This window comes from Monomorium pharaonis, chromosome 9 (genome assembly GCF_013373865.1).
Source record: "Monomorium pharaonis isolate MP-MQ-018 chromosome 9, ASM1337386v2, whole genome shotgun sequence".
In the NCBI taxonomy this organism is placed as follows: domain Eukaryota; kingdom Metazoa; phylum Arthropoda; class Insecta; order Hymenoptera; family Formicidae; genus Monomorium; species Monomorium pharaonis.
In genome coordinates this window covers 10,669,300-10,693,610 of record NC_050475.1, presented here as the reverse complement: position 1 = coordinate 10,693,610, position 24,311 = coordinate 10,669,300, and the positions used below count along the sequence as shown (strand labels likewise).

The 24,311-nt window shown below is 34.8% G+C and overlaps 4 protein-coding genes across 4 annotated transcripts; 3 read left to right on the top strand and 1 right to left on the bottom strand.

The window, feature by feature from the left end:
• Positions 1-1,406: 1,406 nt before the first annotated feature.
• Positions 1,407-2,651, top strand: LOC118647385. Its single transcript, XM_036292191.1, has one exon. The coding sequence runs from the start codon at positions 1,407-1,409 to the stop codon at positions 2,649-2,651; it is 1,245 nt and encodes a 414-aa protein (XP_036148084.1).
• A 9-nt stretch (positions 2,652-2,660) lies between these two features.
• Positions 2,661-6,500, top strand: LOC118647384. Its single transcript, XM_036292188.1, has one exon. It carries the CDS (start codon positions 2,661-2,663, stop codon positions 6,498-6,500), a length of 3,840 nt encoding a protein of 1,279 aa, XP_036148081.1.
• A 7,766-nt stretch (positions 6,501-14,266) lies between these two features.
• On the top strand, positions 14,267-18,250 carry LOC105830091 (regulation of nuclear pre-mRNA domain-containing protein 1B). The gene is made up of 5 exons (XM_012669242.3): positions 14,267-14,638; positions 15,828-16,129; positions 16,631-16,765; positions 17,253-17,528; positions 17,959-18,250. Exons 1-5 carry the CDS (start codon positions 14,359-14,361, stop codon positions 18,106-18,108), a joined length of 1,143 nt encoding a protein of 380 aa, XP_012524696.1. The 5' UTR covers positions 14,267-14,358; the 3' UTR covers positions 18,109-18,250.
• A 390-nt stretch (positions 18,251-18,640) lies between these two features.
• LOC105840190 (nuclear envelope phosphatase-regulatory subunit 1) lies at positions 18,641-23,788 on the bottom strand. Its single transcript, XM_012687062.3, has 4 exons — positions 23,602-23,788; positions 23,290-23,361; positions 22,109-22,243; positions 18,641-22,038 (listed from the first exon to the last, which is right to left on the bottom strand). Exons 1-4 carry the CDS (start codon positions 23,627-23,629, stop codon positions 21,881-21,883), a joined length of 393 nt encoding a protein of 130 aa, XP_012542516.1. The 5' UTR covers positions 23,630-23,788; the 3' UTR covers positions 18,641-21,880.
• Between the last annotated feature and the right edge of the window lie 523 nt (positions 23,789-24,311).

Below are 24,311 nucleotides of genomic sequence, written 5' to 3'. Positions count from 1 at the left end.
GAATAAGAGCACGATGCGCGTATTGCGGATATTCATTATCCTGCAGCTCGATTATTCGAGCATAATCGTAGCTCGTTGTGGAGCAATAAAGAAGGCGTATGCTTACGGGTTGCGTCACGCGCGCTAAAATCATACGAGGCCTCGAAATAAAGAAAGCGAAAGCTAAAAGTAAATGCGAACAAGTGTGTGTGTATGTGTGAGACAAAATGTAAGACTTCTGGAACATTCCGACTCAAGGTAGATAATCAAAGAAAGGGGTTTTTATGCCTACGAGGCTTTTCCCCTAATGAGCAAATAAAGGATTTTTCCTATCGCTCAAATATAATTGTGTTTTAATTTCCATCTTATCCCTAACCACGAAAGGTTCTCGCCGTTTGAGAAGTTTTCGACGATACATTATTTTTTGGTGCCTCCTGTGAGGTAAGAAAATTTCACGAGTCAATTCAAAAATTAGAGACGCCTATGCGTAATCGATTTTCTATGACGCATTTGTCCGTGGTGGCGGAAGGTTCCAGAATCTTGCAGCGACATGCATGTGCATGATTTCTTCTTTCCCTTTCTTTCGTTACCCCGATCCTTCTCTGATGACGCACGAAATATCCAATGAGAGTCCTTTCGTGGCTTGAGTGGGGTGACTTAAGTGGGGATAATTGCTGTTGCCAATGGATGTGCGAGCGCCTCTTCGACGATTCTTTACCATTCGTTCACGGAGGACCGCAGCAGCAAGTCGATATCCATACGTATTAACGTTACGAGAGCATTTTCGAAAAGTGTGCACGCATATCAGTACCACATTCGTGGCGAGATATTGTCGCCTATTTAAGCACGAGCAGGTCGGATCTCGTGTGTGTCTCGAGTAGTGAACCAAGAAGTCTTGCAGAGGGACAAGGAAAAGGAACACTAGGTCGTCGTCATCTTCAAGACGTCGATCGACGAGCTACACCACGACATCGTCTCCGGATGCAACACCACCCAGCGCCACGTCGGACAGCCTAGTCCACGATTCCAGAGATAAGTACTTGGCCGTCATTTCACTTTGCATTAGAGATCAACTACATGTATTAATTATCTCAGTGCCGACGGAATTATAACTAATCGGAATCGAACATATCTTTTTCGAAAAACTGCCGCTAATTAACTCAGTGCTAGTGCGCCTGCAATGTGAAAACGAATAACTTTATAAAGTAAAACTATTATTTCAGTCGAACTTAGTACATAGACACAACGAAATACATAGTTTAAGGTAGAAGCAATTTTCTCGGACGTGATATTCTTCACTAACCCTTCGATTCGAACAATATACCTGAGAGGGTCTCTTTTGTTTACTTGGTCAAGGATCCCTGCGTCGTCTCACACAATACTTTCCGGCTAATTTCATACCTCCGGTCTTTACATACAATTGCATCATGGATAGCGCGACGAAACGCTTTACTCAAAAACGTACAACGTTGAAGACGCAGTTGACCATCCTCGAAAGATTAGTTGCAGAAGGAGGGGTCACTGACACGAATTTAAAAATGCGTCTAAAACGAGTCTCAGAATTATATCACGCGTACGAGGAGATGCAGGCGGAATTCGAATCGGGAGAACAATCGAGCGACGCGAACGAGATTCAAGATCGATATTACCAACTCGCAAGCACCATCGAAGATAACAGCAGACCGGCCTCCCGCGCGACCAATTCAAATACGATTCCAACTGAAAATAACATCAAACGCATTAAATTACCTGTCGCGGAATTACCTAAATTTGACGGCGATTTAGAGAAGTGGCTTTCTTTCAAGAACACTTTTATGACAATCATTGATGCGCGCGAAGATATTACAAATTTACAAAAGTTCCTATATTTGCGGGATTCGCTACAGGGGGAAGCGCTTCGTAAAATTTCAATTTTTGACGTGAGTGACGAAAATTATAAAAGGGCTTGGGAATTAATTGGTAAGGCATACGATAAGAAACGCGTATTAATTTCGAAACATCTAGACGCAATTTTTGAATTATCGGTGCCGAGCAAATTTTCGCATAAGGATTTAACTAAGCTAGTCGACAACGTACGCCAGCACGTGAATATTCTAGATAATTTTCATGCAACGCCGGGTCAACACGCGTTAGTTCGTCTGATAGAACGGGCATTACCATCCGATGTGCGTATGGAGTGGGAAAAGACACTCACTTTAGATGAATCGCCATCGCTCGAGCAACTATACACCTTTTTGTCCGCGACGGCCTTTCGTCTTGCTACATTAGAATCAGATAATACAAACACCGCTCTCGATACCTCTCACAAAAGACGGCATTCCAGAGGGGGGACGTTTCCGACGAAAGCGCGTAGGGAGGAATCCGGCACGCGTGCTCTCGTCACTAATGTATATCCTAACTGTATTGTATGCAAGAAGGACAAACACTCCACGTTTAGATGTCCTGAATTCGTCAAATGGAATGTAGATCGCCGGTGGAATTTTGTAAAAAGAGAAAAGCTGTGTAAAAACTGTCTCCGCTCGCATCCCGGATTATGTCGTTGGCCTCCTTGTAAATGCTGTAAGAAATATGTTAGCAAATTATTGCATAAATGCGACGCAAAAAAGAGCGCCGCGAAAGGTGAAAACTCTAATTCCGTTGATCAATCATCCGACACGAATAAAGATAAATGACTGGAACCGATGCCGATTGCCCTAAACGCCATGGCGCCTTTCTCGCGATTTCAGTTGATGATGAGTGCAATGATTCGCGTCAGAAATTCTCAGGGCGAATTTCGTCAATGCCGTGCACTTTTAGATACCTGTGCGTCGGCACATTTTATGACAGAAAGGCTCGTTTGTGAGCTACAATTACCGACAAGTCCGTGTTCCATAACAATAGGCGCGATCGATGAAATGAATACGTCAGCACGCGGCATGGTCGAGGCTTCCTTCCGGTCAATTCATAGCGAATATCAAAAGACGCTCACTTTCTTGATTATACCTAAAATCGCGGAAAATGTTCCGAACACGATGTTTCCACGCGGATCGATTCACATCCCAGCAAACATAAAACTCGCGGATCCGCAATTCCATCTGCCGCGGCCAGTAGACATAATTATCGGTTCGGGAGCGACTCTGTCGCTATTGTCAATCGGTCAAATCAATCTTTCGAAGGATAACTGCGATTTTCTTTTGCAGAAGACTCAGCTCGGTTGGGTCGTTGTAGGCGAAATCAACGCCGAAAACGGAAAGCGAACGGTCGCGTGTAAATTAACAAATTTAGATGAACAGCTCGAAAATTTTTGGCGATTAGAAGATACGACCGCGAAACGTTGCGTAATACCGGGGACCTCGGAATGCGAAAATCATTATATAAAAAACACTACACGCGAAGCTTCCGGAAACTATGTCGTCAGATTACCCTTTCGACAAAACGAACGTGATTTTGGAAATTCCAGGTCGATAGCCCTGCGACGCTTTTACGGCTTACAAAAACGACTCGACGCTAATTCTGCTCTCAAACGAGAATACGAAAGAGTCATGAAAGAATATATCGACTTAGGGCATATGACTCTTTTATTTAACGACTCCGGAGACGGGTATTACCTTCCTCATCACGCAGTTGTAAAAAACACAAGCGCGACTACAAAGGTTCGAGTAGTCTTCGACGCGTCCGCTAAAACAAATAAGGGGATATCTCTTAATAATATTTTAATGGTCGGGCCTACCATTCAAGATAGTCTATTTGAGCACCTTGTACGATTCCGCGTACACGAATATGTTATAACCGCCGACATTGAAAAAATGTACCGGCAAATATGGGTGCATCCGGAAGACCATAAATATCAAAAATTAATCTGGCTACATGAAGGGCAGGCCCGAACTTTTCAGCTTAACACTGTAACTTTCGGTGTGTCGTCGGCACCTTTACTAGCAATTCGAACAATAAAACAGCTCGCGATAGACGAAAACGTAAATTTTCCACTCGGGTCAGAGATTTTAAAACGCGATCTTTACGTAGACGATTTGCTGACGGGAGCAAAAACACTCAAGGAATTAATCCAAATCCGGGACGAGACAGTTCAGATTCTTAAACGTGGAGGTTTTAATATAAGACAATGGGCATCTAATCATCCCCACGCCCTTCAGGGTCTGAGCGAGCGGACGACAGATACCGAATTTTTGACAAAGGAAAATCCGATTTTGAAAACTCTTGGCGTCTCCTGGAACGCGCGCCGAGATGAATTACTGTATACGGTTAACCCTGTTAAGCTTGCGAACAAGGTTTCAAAACGCCACATTTTATCGGAGATTGCGAAAATCTTCGACCCCCTCGGGTTGCTCGGTCCCGTTATCCTTGCGTCCAAGGTAATACTACAAGAATGCTGGAAGGCAAAAATATCGTGGGACGAATCGGTCCCGAATGCATTGCATTCGTTATGGCAATCGCTCGCAGAACAGCTTGGATTAATCGATCATTTAGCAATTCCCCGCCGTCTAACGATCGACGATTTTACGAACTTAGAAATTCACGGATTTTGCGACGCGAGCAAAGTCGGATACGGGGCGTGCCTGTATGTAAGATCACAAAATAATAAGAATAATATTCTCGTTCGTCTATGCAGCGCCAAAACTCGTGTCGCCCCCCTCAAGGATACGACCATCCCCCGGCTTGAGCTCTGCGGGGCGCTCACCCTCGTGCGGTTATTCCGAGAAATCTCGAAAACCTTCCATTTCACACCTAATAGGATCATTTTCTGGTCAGACTCAATGATCGTTTTACATTGGATAAGGAAATCACCAAGTGTTCTTAAAGTATTCGAAGCTAATCGAGTCAAAGAGATTCAAGAATTATCTCAAGTCGAATGGCGACATGTGCGGTCGGAACATAACCCCGCCGACGCACTGTCACGTAGTCAACTCCCGAGAGAATTTTTAAAAAATGACTCGTGGTTCGACGGCCCGCCGTGGCTTCGGCGGCCCGAATCAACGTGGCCCGTATCTATCGAAACTCCGGTCGAAGAACTGCCAGGTTTGAGGAAAATCATTTGTTTTACAGCTCAAATTGAATCGAATTTTATTTTTAAGAAATTTTCATCCTATACACGATTAATTCGCACAATAGCATACTGTCTACGAATGTTACCGTCCAACCGTTGCAAAGGTCCATTATCTAACGATGAAGTAAAAAGATCCGAACAGCGGATAATCATGTTAGTCCAAAAAGAACAATTTTCAGATGAGATAAATCGCATCTCCAAAACAAAGGAAATAAAGGGCACGAAACTGGCTTCACTCAACCCGATTATCGGTGATTTAGGTTTACTTCGCGTCGGCGGCAGGCTGCGAAATGCGGATATACCGATTTCGCAAAAATATCCAATTTTGTTACCCTCATACCACCACGTAACTGATCTAATCATTCGAGAGGTACACGAAAAAAATTATCATGCAGGCATCCAGAGCACGCTCTACACAATTCGTCACCGATTCTGGCTACTCGACGGAAAAAATCAAATTCGTAAAATAGTCCGGAAATGCGCGAGATGTATTCGTTTCAGAGCAAAGCCTGTCGATTATAAAATGGCAAATCTACCGAAGTCACGTTTTAAAGAAGCGCCGGCCTTCTACAATACAGGTGTAGATTATTTCGGACCAATGTTTATTAAAGAAAGAAAGGTACGAAATCGCGGGAAAATAAAAGTATACGGATGCATTTTCATCTGTATGTCTACGAAGGCCGTTCACCTAGAAATAGTCAGTGATTTATCAACGGAGGCGTTTATCGCAGCTCTTAAGCGGTTTATAGGTCGACGAGCGGTCCCAGCCAACGTTTATTCGGACAATGGCACAAACTTCGTCGGCGCGAATAATCAATTGCGTGACTGGTACGCATTGATTGAATCCAAAAGGTTCAAAACGCAAGTCTGTGAATTCGCCACGACTAAAAGGATCGAGTGGCATTTTAACCCGCCTCTTTCGCCCCATTTTGGAGGTATCTGGGAGGCCGCGGTGAAGTCATTTAAGCACCACCTTAAAAGAGTGATAGGCGATCGATTATTTACGTTCGAAGAATTAAACACATTAGCTATCGAGATCGAAGCTATTTTAAATTCACGACCGTTGTGCCCCATATCTACGGATCCGAACGACCCCGTCGCGTTAACTCCGGCACATTTTTTGGTAGGCCAGCCTCTCACATTACTGCCCGAGGATAACTATCTATATGTTTCAGATAACCGTCTGTCATCCTGGCGCCTGATAACCAAGGCACGCCAAGATTTCTGGCGCAGGTGGAATCAGGAGTATCTGACGGAACTCCAAAAAAGGCAAAAATGGACCGGATCTGATCCCGAACTCCAAATAGGATCGATCGTCATCCTAATTGACCGAAATCAACCGTGTATGAGGTGGCAGCTGGGACGGGTGGTGGAGACGCATCCGGGAGACGACGGTGTGGTTCGAGTCGCAACGGTCAAGACAGCCCAAGGACTTTTTAAAAGGAACGCGAAATCACTCTGTCCCTTGCCGAACCCATAGTTACAATTTGTCATGGTTTTATGTTTTCATGTAAATTCTATAGAAGTGAAAATTTACGTAATAGTACAATGTAATAGTTGATCGTTTTCTCTCTCAACGGGGGGAGAGTGTTCCACGGAACGAGAATGTAATTCGGAGGGGGTGTTCTCGACCGTGATCGGACGGTGGCTAGGGGCGTCGAACTTGAATCGCGTAGAATGGAGGGGGTAAGGGCCAGAGCGCGTTTGGGGGAAAAAAAGGCGTGTTAATTCAGGCACGACAATGACGAACAGTAAGTGAGTCATCTTCGTTCTGTGCGGACGGCAATAGAAGTACGGATTCTCGCGAGTGACCAAAGTGCACAATTAATATAATAAGAAAGACGCTTTACGCGTCTCACTTGCGGATGTTAAATCCTGCGTTAAGGGCGCGGTCGTGTCTCACGGCGGATACTAAATCCTGCGAATAAGAGCACGATGCGCGTATTGCGGATATTCATTATCCTGCAGCTCGATTATTCGAGCATAATCGTAGCTCGTTGTGGAGCAATAAAGAAGGCGTATGCTTACGAGCTGCGTCACGCGCGCTAAAATCATACGAGGCCTCGAAATAAAGAAAGCGAAAGCTAAAAGTAAATGCGAACAAGTGTGTGTGTATGTGTGAGACAAAATGTAAGACTTCTGGAACATTCCGACTCAAGGTAGATAATCAAAGAAAGGGGTTTTTATGCCTACGAGGCTTTTCCCCTAATGAGCAAATAAAGGATTTTTCCTATCGCTCAAATATAATTGTGTTTTAATTTCCATCTTATCCCTAACCACGAAAGGTTCTCGCCGTTTGAGAAGTTTTCGACGATACAATTTTTTATAATTTTTTAGTATTATTAATATATACCACATTGTTTCGATAAGTGTACTTTCTTTATGTTCTGTTTTAATTTATTTTTCGTAGAGATTTAATTAACTCTTTTGTCACTCTTTTATTACATTATAATTCACTTTTCCTTTACACTTGATTTACGCTCTATTAATTGTAGAGATAAAAGATATGATTGGATATTATTTGGATGTAATAGGATATCGTAAGATATTATAGAATATCTTACAATATCTTATAATATTTTAAGATATTTTTTTGGGATATCAAAATATATTAATAGGACATCATATGAGATCTTAAGATATTTTACGATATTTTAAGATATTTTTGTAGGATATCCCGGGAGCTACTCATTGAGATATCCGTGGGATCGCCTTCGTCTGTCTGGGATAATTTGAGATATCCTCAGGATAAAGTGTGCTGTGTGGGTATATATGTTACGAATGACAGATCCTTTATTATATTTTAATTATATTTTAAGAATGGATGCTAGCATCTTTGAAGATCTACTATTAATAGTAGGTCCTGGAATTGAAAAACAATTAAATATAAGAGAACCAATTGCTTTAATTTATATACAAAACTGCAAATATGCTTAATATGCTATGATGTTCTATGACGCTATGACGCAACGATGCCAATAACGCGACGCATGCAGAAAAAATTGTAGACATTGCGGCAAAGCTCTGATTGGCTGCTTCTATGACGCACGTTCTATTCCGCAGCACTATTCCGCACCATGTGATTTTGGTCTAAGGCACTATAAAAGTGAGTATTCTCCTTTGAGTATATATACATGGAGGAGGAATGCCAGCACTGAAAGTGTGTCCAAGATCTGTGCGAGAGACAAAGGTATATCATGATACTTGCTCTCTCTGCGCATTCCAGTGAACACATTTTATAGCGGCAATATAATATGGAAGTTACAAGTAATTTAACATTGTTATTCTTGTGATATGTAGGTGCTATATGACATGGAAATAACCTGTTACGTAATATTTGTTATACGCAAGTGATATAACTGTTATACATCGTTTTGGCGTTACAGTTATTCAACAAAAATTGTATAATCGTAACATAACACGTTCGTATCAATGTTATTACGGAACGATGCGTCGTAGTTGACTCAGAAACAGAGATGGGCGAATTTGTAATTGACTATTACCAAATTACAAATACTCAAAACAACGAATAATTAAATGTGATTTAATTACACATTACTTTGAACATTTGTAATTAAACACCACTGAATTACTAATTTGTTTGAACATTTGTAATGGATGTTCAAAGTAATTAAATTACACTATTGTAATGTAATTACATTTGTGTAATTTATTTATACATTTGTGTAATTTAATTACATTTGTGTAATTTAATTACATTTGTATAATTTAATTACATTTGTGTAATTTAATTACATTTGTGTAATTTAATTCCGTCTGTGTAATTTAATTAAATTTTAATTTTTATTCGAATTGAGTTAACATAAGTTCATAACTTATGAAAAATATCTTATGCATGGGAGAAAGCTTTTTTTTCAGACTCGTATAATTGCCGCCCAAGCAGAAGGCCAACTTCACGCTCGTCTAAAAAATGTCGCTTTCTCCGCTAAATACACAATATATTATTTTTGCAGTATGTATGTACAGTATGTACACTTTCACGTTCTTTTTGTCGTTAACTCAATTCAAATAAAAATTAAAATGTAATTAAATTACACAGATGTAATTAAATTACACAAATGTAATTAAATTACACAAATATAATTAAATTACACAAATGTAATTAAATCACACAAATGTAATTACATTACAATAATGTAATTTAATTACTTTGGACATCCATTACAAATGTTCAAAATAATGAGTAATTAAACGGAACTTAATTACAAATGCTGAAAATAATGGATAATTAAATGGATTTCAATTACAAATTATAAAAGTAATATGTAATTGAATATGTAATTTGGAGACAAAAGTATTTGCTGCCACCCATCTCTGCTCAGAAATCAGACAACATTATAACATCCTGAATGATAGATCTATTTGATAATAAAAAAAATTATAAAGATAATGTTTTCAAAAATAACGGTTTGTCCACAATTACTGCGCACAAAAAATGCACAAAATCGAAATTCATCATGTGCTGAACAAAAATAAAATAATAAATGTATACTATTCAATTTTTCTTAGAATTACGATTTATATAGTTAACCATTTAATTAATCATTTGAACGCTTCAAAGATTAATGCCAAATAGATCGCAATTTCCATCAAATTATTAAGGTTATGGAAAAAGATAAATTTAACAATGAAATTAATAAGTAAATAAATTAATGCTATTTATTTTTAATGTTTTGCAAAATTTAATTTCTTTTATAAAAAATAATATAGTTGCGTCAGTTTATAACATATAAGTATATGTAGACAATAACAAGTACCCATATCGATGAGTCAAATTGGCGTAGCAGGTAGAGTACAAGGTTCGTCATCCTAAGGTCCCGGGTTCAAACCCAGCAGCGGCAAGTAAGAATAAAATAAAAAATTACATAATTTAAATTTAATTAATTAATAAAAATTTATTCTAAATGTAGTATGTGCTGTTGATAAAAATAATTTTAAAAAAATAAAATTTTTATTTTATTTTATTTTTCTTTGTAACTGTTGTGTAACGGTTAAATAACGTGTAATTATAACATGTTATATTGCTGAGTCGGAAATTGTAACTTACATGTAAGTTACGTGTAATTTCAGAGTAACGTAACCTGTTATATTCGGTTACATTGCTGTTACACTGCTGCTATATTACTGTGTTCACTGGGTAATGACGTATCTTTGACGTCAATATATGACGTCGTTAAGATAAGACAAATGTACGTCAGTTTTACGACATTTAGACGTCATTTTATGTCGACATTATGACGTCTGGTTCGTCATAAAATGACCAAAAAATGCCGTCAATTAGACGACGCCTTGCTACTTGGGTACGCGTATCAAGTAGTGAATTTAAGCTTATCAGCCAATGATTAAACACATTCACTAGTTATTTACTATTTGATACGCGTACCAGGTGCTCGGTGTAAACTAAATCATTGACCTAGTTTACACCCCTTACGGAAAAAACACTAAAAATAACACTTAAAAAAATACTCAAGTTGAGTGTAATTTGGGACAAGGGGTAAACACTCAATTCAGTGTAAACACTCAACTTGTGTGTTCGCTCTTTAATTTACTTTTAATTAGAGTGTTATTACTCTTAACTTGAATGTTCGCCATTTAATTAAGTGTTAATTTCAATGTTAATCCTAAATTTAAGAATAACACTGAAATTAACACTTAATTAGATGGCAAACATCCAAGTTGAAAGTAATACTCAAATTAATACTCAAAGCCAGCTGAACACTCTAATTGAATGTTTATTTTAGATATTCGTTTTATATCCATTTTTACCAATGCAGATTAATTTTAATCTCGGTTGAACGTTGAACTTTTTTTGCTTTTGTTTTTATTTAATATTTTCTAATCCAATGTTTGAGAGTACACACTCAATATTAAGTGTATACCTTCAACCGATACGTCTTAATGACGTCTTTATGTCCCGATTTTGGATGCGTGCTGTCTGGGAAAATAATCGTCAGATCATGACTGAAATATGACTACGAAATGACGTTACATCATGACGTCAATTTTAGGTCATGTAAAAAAATGGTCATTTTGACGACATATGACCAGATATGACCATTTTGGGACGTCAAAATGACGTAGGCTTGCTACCTGGGTACCAAGTGCTCGGTGTAAACTAGGGCACTGAAACAAAGACATGGGGTATTTACGATAATGGCTATCCGAGTAATTTTCTCTAGGACCGAAATATATGATAAGCACAACCATCTACTATCATCATGATTCGTGACAACTTAATGCTGTTCGGTATAGCCAAATCATCACGAGCAAATTGCGAGTTGCGAGTTCCGTGAGTTTGTAGCAGGTAACCTAAAAAGTACGACATAAATAATTTGATTATTACAATTAAAAATAATCTGTTTTTAATGTATGGTAAGATTATTAACTTCATTAAAATAGTAATTATATAACACAATCATGTATTTTTAAAGTATTGTCTAAAGTAATATTAAAGAGATTATTTTATTTACAAATATTTTATTTATTAATTTGTTTATCAAGTTTCTATTATAACGTATATCTAACGCATATCTAACGTATATCTGAATTTACTATGCACTTGTATTACAAATTAAAAAAATTTATTGTAAACATTATTATTAGTTTCACATTAGTGAAATATTCATGCATAATATTTATACATAATACGCGCAATATTTATACATAAAGATATATGATTTTTTTAAATAATGATAACACCATGCAACTTATCATTAACAGTTGTTACAAGGAAGAAAAATATTTATACTTAAATTTTTATTTTACTTGTAATCTAAAAAATATTATTAATAATGATTTATTTAGTAATTTTACATAATTTATCTTATTTGTTTCAAAGTGTTAACACCATCCGTTTAATAAAAGATGACTTTTCTAATATATAAGTTAGTTAATTATAAATAATAACATTTATTGAGAATCAATGTTTAATTAAAATATTATATTAGGTTTTGAAATAATACCGTTATGATAGAAACTTGATAGACAAAATAAATATTTGTAAATAAAATAATCTCTGATATTACTTTAGACAATACTTTAAAAATACATGATTGTGTTACATATAATTACTATTTTAAAGTTAATAATCTTATCATACATTAAAAACAAATTATTTTTAATTGTAATAATCAAATTATTTATGTCGTACTTTTTAGGTTACCTGCTACAAACTCACGGAACTCGCAACTCGCAATTTGCTCGTGATGATTTGGCTATACCGGACAGCATTGAGTTGTCATGAATCATGATGATAGTAGATGGTTGTGCTTATCATATATTTCGGTCCTAGAGAAAATTACTCGGATAGCCATTATCGTAAACACCCATGATATTTATGATTTTGAGACTGTAAGGCCGGATCTACAATAGGTGTAGTAAGCCTTAAGCTCTAAGGAATTAACCAATTATATTCGTTTATTCTTCTCATATTCGATTATAATTGGTCAATTTCTTATGGCATACTTTCATGATACACTCAGGAAGAACAAGAAAAATTAAATTTGCATCTGTTATATGGCTGCGTACAACTTGGAGCAGGCTCGCATTGTTTACTATCTCCACTACTCCAGACCCCAGCCTCAGACCCAGCCCCCATCCAGTCACCGTATGGGTACAAGATGGTGGATAGCAGTCATGGTGGGGGGCCATTGGCGCATCTTTGATTATAGGTCTTTAAGAATACCTACTTTTCTAGTGCTCTAACGTTATGCGTTAGCTCGGATCTACAATAAGGCTGCGTTTCGATATTCACTGTCAGTACTGAAATTCTACAGTGTATGTGACGTAAACTGTAGATTTTCAGTACTAACAGTGGCTTAGTTTACATCGTCAAAACCTTAGTACGCGTATTAAGTTTGGTGCGCACCAAAGCCTTAGTACGGGCGCGTTTACATCGAATGTACTAAGCATGTACTGTGAAAAATATAATACAAATTTAATTCATGTTGATGTCTCCTACTAAGACATTTTCACACCGGTTTTTAGATTTTAGCACTGAGGTTATGCTCAATTGCTAAATTCTCTCTAAAATGCGTTTTATGCGTTTACATCGACATTTGTATCACTTGGTACGCGTATCAGTTTAGTACGATACTCCTACTTGATACGCTCGTACCAAATTGATCCGGCAGCGTTTATATCGTGCGTACTAAATATTTAGGGTGCGTTCCGAAATCTACTGACAGTACTGACAGTACTGCTACTGAAGTTACTGGGTTTGAGCTGTTCCGAAACGCCAGTGAATACTGGCAACACTAAAAAACGGAATGCGTTTACAGTCAAACCAGCAACTGTTGATGCCATCATAAAAACCTAACTTTATACAATCTAATTATGGCAAATGTCAATGCAATTATAATTGCAGTGCAAGGTATTGTGAATGTTATTAATAGTGACAGTGACAGTTCATCAGACGATGAGGAAGAAATTCTAAATGTCTTAAACATGATTACTAAGCGTAGACCATTGGAATTAAGGCCACGCATAAAAAATTATATTGAAAATGTTATTGCTTTACTTTCGGATGAAGGATTCAAAGCACATTTTAGGTAGGAATTATAATAAAAAAATAGAATTTCTCTATTATTTCATTATTGAACAAAATATTGTGTGATATAATCATCGCGTGATTTTCAGAAACACTTCATAAATGTTATTGTCGCCATCAATAAGTTCGTATCGAACAGTTTCCATTGTTACAATTAATTTTTTAACAATCTCGTCAATTTTAATTATACACATTAATGTACGGCGGACGGCGGCCATATGCTTTACTGAATTTGCACTACCTCCGGACAATGTGTAAAATTAGCCGGAAGTCAGTAATTCCCTAGGGTCTATTTTTGTAGAATAGATAGTAATTTACAGTTGCTGACAGCACGCTGAAAACGATTTCGGAACGAAAAAACAGTACTGTCAGTACTGGCAGTAGATTTCGGAACGCACCCTTAGTACGAATTTGATACGAATATGGTACCTGATACGCGTATTAAATGCACGATGTAAACTAAGCCATTGAATATCGAAACGCAGCCTAGATGTAGTAAGCCTTATGCTATAAGAAACTGATCAATTATAATTGAATGTGAAAAGAATAAACGAATATAATTGGTTAATTCCTTAGGCCTTAAGGTTTACTACGCCTATTGTAAATCTGGCCTTATGCAAAAGTTTGTGTGGGGGCCCTATACCGCGGCTACTTCAGTGCGCCTGCGCAAATTGATCGTTCTTCCATCCGTCCCGTCGTCCGTATGTCGTATTTGTTGTAAATGCGTTTGCGCTTGATTCAGCTGTTGCCTTCGTGCTCAGACTAGTGTATGTGTTTGTTCGTACATGCGACGACAACGACGGTAGTATCGAGAAACGCGAATTCTGTTCGTGGCACAATCGAGACACCGACGAAGGCCTCGCCGACGAAAGCCGCCGACGGCAGCCGACGTAGCGCAATGACAGGGTTTACGGAGAGCGCCCTGGTCAAACGGCTGATGGACTTAAACCCATCGCAGCAGAGTATTCAAACCCTTTCGCTCTGGCTGATACATCACAGAAAGCACCATCCGACTATCGTTAAAATCTGGTTCAAGGAGATGTGTAAAGGTAATAGTTGATTTCGTGAGATATGTCCCGAAGATTGTCCTGTCCACCGGATCGAAACGTTTGTTCTTGAGCTCGACGACGCGGAAGGACAATGTTCGAGCTTCATCTAAATTTGTTAATCGTCAATTAAACGTGCTGTCACAATCATTGCAATTGTGATTTGGAAAGCTATTTCTAAATTTCTAATTTGCATAATTTAGTATCTTGGTGAACGTTATTTGAAAATGTTGATAGTTGATTCTTAAGACACCAATAAAAAGAGATTTATTAAGAAAGAACATGTTTATTAAACTTCTAATCTGAGTATTAAATAGCACTTAATGTAAAGACATTTAATATTGCTGCCATCTGGTCGAGTGAAGATAATAGTAAAGAGATAATATATTAATATTTATTACAGAAGCACACAATAATACTTGAACTTGTTAAAGCAAATGAGCAAGTAGAACACATCTAAATGTGAAAGATCTTTAAGGCACATCTATGTTAACCTTTAAGGTCCTTGCACACACTTGCATAACGCATAACATATGTACATAAGCAAATTGATTAGTCCATAAGCAAAGTGCATAAGAAATTTAACCAATCAAATTTCTTATGCATTTATGTTATGCGTTATGCAAAAGTCTGTGCGGGGACCCTTAGACTGTTGGAAAAGGAGTCAGATAACACTATAGAAATTACAAAAAGGTATACCTATATATTAGATACATCCTAGGCAAAGTTCTTGACAAGCCCTGGGCTGTTATAGTGGCCTTGCCAGCAGTCTAAAGGTTAAAGTTATAAGTTATTATATTTTATCAACATAAATCCTTATATGTAGCTCTTATTTAACTCTTTGTGATCACACTTCAGATTTGTAACAAGTTAGTCACATGGGGTGTGTCACATCCCACTGACATTTTATTATAATTACTTATATTTTCAAACTTTTGACTAGTATTGAAACATTATTAAAGGGTTTAAAAATATGTCTCAATAATTAAAATATTGAGAATAAGCAAATATAGTAGTCAAATTTAGCATTGAAATCTAGAGTTTTAGAATGCATAAATTAGAATCAAAAATTGCTTGGGGTATTGTATATCTCATATGATCACAGAGGGTTTAACATTTATAATGTTATATACTTCTTTCAATATAAAGTTATTAGTATAAATTAAAAAAATTTTTATATACATTTTCACAGTGAAGGACCATCGCAAGTTGATGTTTATGTATCTGGCAAATGATGTTATTCAAAATAGCAAGAAGAAGGGGCCAGAATTTGGGAAAGAATTTGAGACAGTCCTGCCAAAGGCCTTTGAACACATGAAGGGTTTCGATGAGAAAACGAGAGAACGATTGAATAGGTTACTGCAAATCTGGGAGGAAAGAGGGGTTTATGATAAAGCACAGATAGCTGAATTTAAAGTGGCTTTTGCAGAATCTGAAAAGGATTCTATACCACCACCGAAAAAGAAAGCGAAAATTGAAGTAGAAAAACTAAAGGTACCTTTTAAACTTATGTAATAATAATTTAATAATTTAAAAATACATTATATATTTTTATTTATATAATTATAATTAATAATTAATATATAATTAAAAGTTTTTAATTTGAAAATAATGTAAGTACACATTGAAAATACAGTAAGAATCACTGCATTAGTTACTGAACAATTGTCAGTAAATGACACACAAACACACAAGTTAAAGAAAATATTAATTATTTTTAAATCTAATTTTTATACAAATTTGATTATTAAAAATATCATTTTTTACTTGAGAATGTAATTATATTATGTTTTTGTTTATATGTAATTAGTGCCATTATTTTATATAAAAACAATGTTTATATAAAATCTAATATATATTTCTATATATTCTTTATATATTTTATAAGCAATATAACTTTTAAGATAAATAATTTCTAAATTATTTTCAAGCTAATTGAGTCAATTACAATAAATGAAAGTATGTGTAATCTACATATACCTTATATGCTTGCAGAAGGAGAAGAAAGAGAGAAAAAAGTCAGAGACTGAGGTGGAGGTGGACGGTACCAAAGAGCTTCATGTAACTTTAAGCCCAAGAACTCCTGGCGGTGATCCACCAGAAACTGAGGAACTCATCAAGGCCTTAATGGTTAATACCAATTATATGAGCAAGAACAATCATGATGCGGATTTTGTATTGTTAGCAATAAAATATTTTGTTCATACAAAAATACATGTTGAATCCATGAGGCATATCGGCAAACGCTTCTACAACTCTAATATATCTACCCCGCCGATATGCTTTGTTTAACTAATTTTGTTTTTTTATTTCAAGTTGAATTTACGTTTCCATTTTTTGTTCCTTGAAAGCTTGAAGTAAATCTAGTGGATGCTGTTTTTTTTTAGCAATTGATTAGTGCTTTGTTTTAATATAAAGAATATTATTTTCGCTGCTACTCTCAGAATTTTTAACTGACTCATTTTGTTATTAATCTTATTGCAGCAATATGCCATGTATTTTGCTCTTGTACAGGCAAAGTATTTTGTACTAAATATACGCGACGATAGAGCTTTGCGAGAATCGCGATAAGTCGTTAGAAGAAAAATATTGATTAACAGACTTCTGTGCTTTGCAGGATCTAGAAAACACTGCGTCCTCGGACGCTGGTGTCAGAGAGCGTATTGCGTCTTTGCCGCCGGAAGTCTCGGAGGTTTCGTTACTCGCGAATCTCGCCGATCGTACAGCCGCGGATCAATTGAGCGCAGCAGTGAACGAAGCTGCTGCTCTTCTTGCTGACTACAATGGACGATTGCAGGCCGAGATGGAGGACAGGAGAAGACTGTTAACGATGCTGCGAGATTATACTCTAGCACAGAGGCAGCTACTTCAACAAGCTCAAAGCACTCTAGAAGTATAATATTGCATCTTTTTTTAATTATAGGGAGAAAATTTCTTTTAGAATTTACTATATTTTAATATAATTTTACTACAGTATATAACTATAGTATAAAATTTTTAATTTTTTAAAATATTAATTTTAGTACAATTATAGTTTTGGTACAATTTTGGATAGTTTTACTATTATATTAGTATATTATTTTAGAAAAATTATAATTTTATTAGTTCAATAAAAGTTTAATAAAAATTAACTTATTTTTTATAAAATTTTACTAAAAATTTTACTAAAGTATAATAAAATTCTTTGAGGTTTATGTTGTTTGTCTCAGATTTACTATGATTTCGAGAGTAAATTCTAAGAATAAATTTTCTTCATGTACCTAAACGATGTTTAACATAAATCTAGTGTATATGATATACGGAACTATTTTTTTCGTACACAGGACTATAAAGAGAAGCTTAAGAAAGTGTGTGCAGTTCGGTCAGAGGTAAAGTCTCATATTTCGAATCTTCCTGATTTAACACAACTGCCTGATGTGACTGGCGGTCTGGCGCCTCTTCCCTCTGCCGGTGATCTGTTTTCCATGCACTAGTGCTAAGTTTATGAGCGCAGTTGGACAAATGTAAGGTTTATACATTTTCATCACTTCGGTTTACATGGATGTAGGCGAAAATTCATTGAAAGAGATCCACAGTACAATAGATTTGTACGACAAAATATATGAAGAATTGTAATTGGTGATAACTTTGTACCGTGGAACATTGATAAATTCTATATATATATATATATATATATATATATATATATATATATATATATATGAGATTATAGGCCCCGTATATATTATAAGTATAAAGTATGAAACGTGGAAGTGCTAGATGGATGAGACAAAAGTTACTGAGGCTGTTGATATTGAGAATAATGCACACGATCGTTTTCTAGATGAAAGAATTTTTTTATTTATACATGTATATAAATAAGAAATTTTTATGACTACATGGACATTATTCTTATTGCAAGTATAAATAAATTTGAGAACAATAACAAAATAAAAATCTATTGTGCACTGTAAATCTTAGTTTTGTACTTTAAGTAAAAACGAGTTGCCTAACTCTTTTTAATTCTTTTTCCACGAAATTGCGTACAGTAACTAAGGCTGCTTTTCTTTTAGGGAACACAATCGACACAAGTATTGTTCTATCTTTGTTACTCACTGAACATAAAAAAAGATAGAACAATGCTTGTGTTCCCTAAAAAGAAAACAGCCTAAGTAGATACAAATTCATTTTTATGAAAAAAATTGTTACAGAAGAAAAAGAATGCATGCATGCATACATACATATATACAAACATTGTTTGTGGTGTGTGTGTGTGTGTGTGTGTGTGTGTGTGTGTGCGCGCGCGCGCGTGTTGTGTATGTGTGTTGTATATCCTAACAACGTCAGAGATGTTCCTGCAATACAATGCAACACAAATTCGAAAAACTCGAAATAACCTGTGTGAGACATGTACAATTTATTTTCTATTTTATCAGCAATCTGTAAATAATCAAATTTCTTGTTACGAAAACTGTAAAATGCTTAATGATGAAATATTTTTTAAATTCTTTCAGCATAGGTTGTGTAATTCAAATTATCATAAAGTTAGAGAGAATAAGAGATTTTTCAAGTTGACAAGGTGTATGCGCATGTATATACACATTTTCAAAAAATTACTTTGTGCACTGAGTTTCCAGTAATTGTTAGGAACATCTTACAAAATATTTTTCGAATACGCAATCTATCGACAGTATATTGGAGATAGCACTCCAAGAAGTTGCGTAACTTCATTTGTATATATAAGCGGCCCTTAGATGCTCAATATTATTGTATAATAATATCATACAATATTCTTTCATTTAGAATTCAATATAAACGGCTTTTGGACACTCAATATTATTACACAATATTACTGATTATCTGTATGTTAAAGGTTTGTGCAATATATTGTGTCAATCAAAAGTTCTTTGAAATATATTATGCAATTTGTAAAATATTGGTTCTCTGTGTGGATACTGTTGCATAATATATTTTCAATTACCAATTTATAATGCTTGGTGCTTATTATTTTTAGCGTCAATAAATTCTATCAGAATTAACATTGATTAGTGAACTTGAATGGATTACTTGTAATCGAGTGATTTAATTTGACTTTGAAAATGAATATCAAGTATCAGCATGAAAAAGCATCATTAATTATATTATTCTAGTTATTTAAGAATAATTACAACCTAAATTATGCATATGTACATAAAGCAATCTAATAACAACATACGTTAAATTCAACACAAAAATTTTAACATAGTTTTAACATAAATACAAAATATTTTCTACTATGTATTATAAGTTTAATGTCTGACTTTGGCCTTATCTAATTGTCATCAAAAATATGTATAGCAATTGCATCCAACAAATTACTTATAACAAAAGTTGATCAAAATCTGATTATCGAGCAAGCTCAGAAATAGGAAATAAATTATATACTATATTATACAAATCCTCAATGTAGCTTCCAGACAAGCAATAATGTTATGTAATAATATTGAGCACCTAAAGATCGTTTTACTGTAGTTTAGTACAATTTCAGAACTGACCGAAACACTCCTCATGAATATTTGACTGAATGAACAATAATCCACATAGATTATGTTGTACATGTGTGACTATTTTGAAAAGACGTTTCATAACTATGCATACTGAAATTGGTGAAGATTGTAATATGCGGAATATTGCCACAAATAAATGTTTTGATCGTTATACACATTATGGCTTTAAAATCACAATTTCTGTAAGAAACTTCAGTCAGGGTTAAATTTAGAAATTACGTCTACATGGATTATTTATGCAATTGTTTACGCGAATCTTTCATATAGACAATACAAGAAAATTATTACAAATTAGACAACACAATATGGAAAAAGTAATCAAGTTCTAAATTGTTAATATATCAAACTTTATAAAATAAAGATATACAATATTAAAATAAATAGTTGGAACATAATTTTTATTATTTCTGATGAAATTTGAATAGTCTACAATTTCATAAATTACTGTTCAAATGACATTTTATACAATGTACAGTATATAGTTTACATTGTACACAGGTAATGTATACATTATTTATATTTTATACAAATTAAAAACAAGCCTTGACTTTAGTTACCTTTTTAATTGTTATTTTATGATTATAATCTTCTAAGAGTTTGAAGGGGATCCTAAAGTCGTCTGTTTTGCTGACATTTTTTAATTAAACTAATCTTTTAATTGCGGAGAGCGGCCATCACGGCCTTTTTCGTGCGACCGATATTTGACTAGTATCAGCGCCAAACGTGGATGTAAAGCCTGTTTTACATTAATATAAAAGCGGTGGCTGCTCTCAGGTTCCTCTCTGCTTTTAATTAGCTTTATAGAATCGCAAAACTCTTTTACAAGATTAAAGTACGCATCAAAATCTAGGGGAATATGGTCGATTTAATATAAAAAACAGAAACAAATTTCGTTTTTGGTAAGTAGAGCTGTCACTTGATGACAATATTTGCTTAGTATACAAAATCTATGCTATGTACAAAATGAAACCATATTCCTTTAGGGATAACATATACGAACAATATTGTGTAATTTAAACTAAGATTAAAAATCTAGAAAAAAAATTATTTCATGAACTTTTTATAACTAATTCAGATATAAGTTAGAAAAAGAGCAGTCGGAAAAATATTTTCTTTATTCTCGGTATAAAATTCAATTTGTATGGTATTAATACGAATATTTTAATTCTGGAAAAGGATTTTCGAATCTATAAAAGAATATACGAAATATAAAAGAACATACGAAATCTTGTTAATCATATGCACGAATGACTCTACATTATCGACCTCGATCAAATTTGACGGGCACTTTAGGATCCCCTTAACTTGACGAATTAACAGTAAATTTTCAGAAGCGCAATATACGAAATTTCAATTAGCGTTATCTCTTATTTGATTAAAATCTCCTTATACTTTATTACATCTTCTAGACAGTTCTGGATTATTACAATGTAGTGTTAGAATATAATCAAGTAAAAAAAAGTATTAATTCAAGTTATGAAAAAATTGTGATTCCAAAATTTTATATATACTCAGACATATTGCATATTGTATTCACATCCAAATTTACCTAAATTTTATATGCATTATAAAAAGAGATCACATATATGCATAACTCATTAGACTCAAAGTTTAAAATATACAACTCTAATTTCTTGGCTAGTCATAATTTTGGGAACAATTTTTGAACACAAAAGAAAAATACATTTTAATAATTAATTACTGTTTTATTGCGAATACTTTAAGTCTCGTGGGGGTGAGGAGGTCTCGTGGGCTTCAGAATCAACTTTCCAGTGTCGTCGCAACTCATGTTGAAGTCGCCGAGCACGCTTCTGGCCCGTTGAGTTATAATACTAGGTGCTATCACTCGTCTGTGCACTCCCATCATAAACAATATCACTGCAAAATAATTTCCAGCAATTGCAGTTTTAATTTGTATAAAATACACAGAAATGTTCTCCATATTTACCTAATATTATACTAGCCATTGTGAAAAATGGATGATTGTATAAACTCTGTGTAAAGGATACTGCTGATGTGTTGGGATCTGTCAACCAATGCCAAGCCCCAATGGCGGTGCAAATGGACATTAAACCCAACAGCACTGCAATATTCATTGTTAAGTCAAATGGAAAGTTAAAGAATTGTAGAGCACAGAAAAAAATATTAATGTAATTAAAACTAATATACTCTATTTCATAATCATAGTTTCACATAAGTATGAAGTTATTCTTGCTTATGACAATTATGCTTAAATAATTTAATCTTCTTTAAAGAATTTGTCAATCTTAAGTTTTAATAATATTGTATTTTTATTTCATTATAATAGTAATCTCTATATAAAGAACATAACATAATTGTTCTGACAGTTATAATAATGGTATTTTAAAAAATTTAACGCTTGGTTGAAGCTATTGTTATTAGTGTTTTTTCTCAACTTTTGACATTAAATAAAAATAAATACACACACACGTGCGTGCGTTGGCTTTACAGAATTTCAAAATCTTTTACATAAATAAAAGGTGATTTTTGGCAAATGTTCGGTACATGTACCAAAAAACAATTGCCAAAAATTATCTAAAGTATACATAAAAATGAAGAAGACAACAGTCGATTTCATTTCAATAACAAAAATTTTTTAACATGTTAAAATGACTTGCTTTTGGGACAGCAAGCTGTCAAATGAGGACAATATTTGCTTAAAACTAAAATTCTACAGTTTATTTGTATAAAATAAAATAATTGCCTTTTAACAACGATGAAAGATTAATGTTATGCCATTGAAACTAAGATTAAAAGTCTAGGAAAAAATATTCCTTTTTATTATAAAATATCTATATATATAAAATTCTTTTATACTTTTTATATAAAAAAATATATAATTTGTGTAAGCCATAATCTTAATGCTATATAAATCTCAATTATTTAATATCAAAAATTAAAATATTTAAAAAATTGTCCTTTTTTAAATACGCGACAAGCTTCCAATAAATAATTTACTATATATGATTAAAATAAAAAAACATCTTGGAACCATAAGACAACTAGAAAATTGAAAGAATATTCCTTGTATGGTGCTTATACCAATACTTAAAAGTAAATTGTTATTGTAAATACTATTAACAATAAAAAAGGATTTGAAGTATATACTTCTCCATCGTGTAGTGGCCGGTTGCAGACTGGCGATAACTTCAGTGAGTCGTCTTTCGAAAGCTTTCAGATCTGAAAGTGCAAGAGATAGAAGCTTAAGAGTTAACCTCAAAATCAACGAGTGATCATTTGAGAATTGCTCAAATGTCATTAACGCCACCTGAATCTGAGCAAACTTTATCTTTGATTCAAAGTGATAAATAAAAAACGACAATGGTTGATCGAAGATAACTGATATAAACGCCGATGACAGATTGTTTACACCGGTTTTAAATACAGACATCTGTCACTTGCTTAAAGTGCTTCCTTTACCTTCGCATACTGTTTGATCCAACGACATAACTTTTTACGAAATCAGGACGCGCATTTATCCGAGATCAAAACAATTGTCTCTATGGCGACTTTAATAATCACAATAATTAATAGATAAACAATGCATCAATGTGGCTGCTCCAGTAAACCCTACAAACACTACTAAGGCCTAATCTATAATGGATGTTGTAAGTCGTGTCGTAAGAAATCTAGCCAATCATAGTTGATCTTAGAGAAGAAAGAGAGAAGAAAAGCGAACATGATTGGTTAAATTTCTTACGATACGACTTACGACATCCATTGTATACAAGGGCTGCGTTCCGTTTCAACGCATGATGCGCATAATGCATTGTTCATCCTTGTTTAACGTTTGACAAACAACAACGATGAACGATGCATCATGCGTATCATGCGTGAAACGGAACGTACCCCAGGCCGAAGCGTTTGTAGCTGCGCTACGACCTACGACTAGTTCACTTAGGTCTAGTCTACAATAAGTCGTTAGTCGTTGGTCGTAAGAAATCTAACCAATCACAGTTGATCTTAGAGAAGAATAACCGAACATAATTGGTTAAATTTCTTACGACCAACGACCAACGATTCATTGTAGACTGGGCTTTAAGGTGCAATTTTAGAGCCACCGCACAAGCTTTTTCGTAACACGTTACGTTACGTTAAGTGCTCCATAAACCTAAGTTCGTACTTAAAAT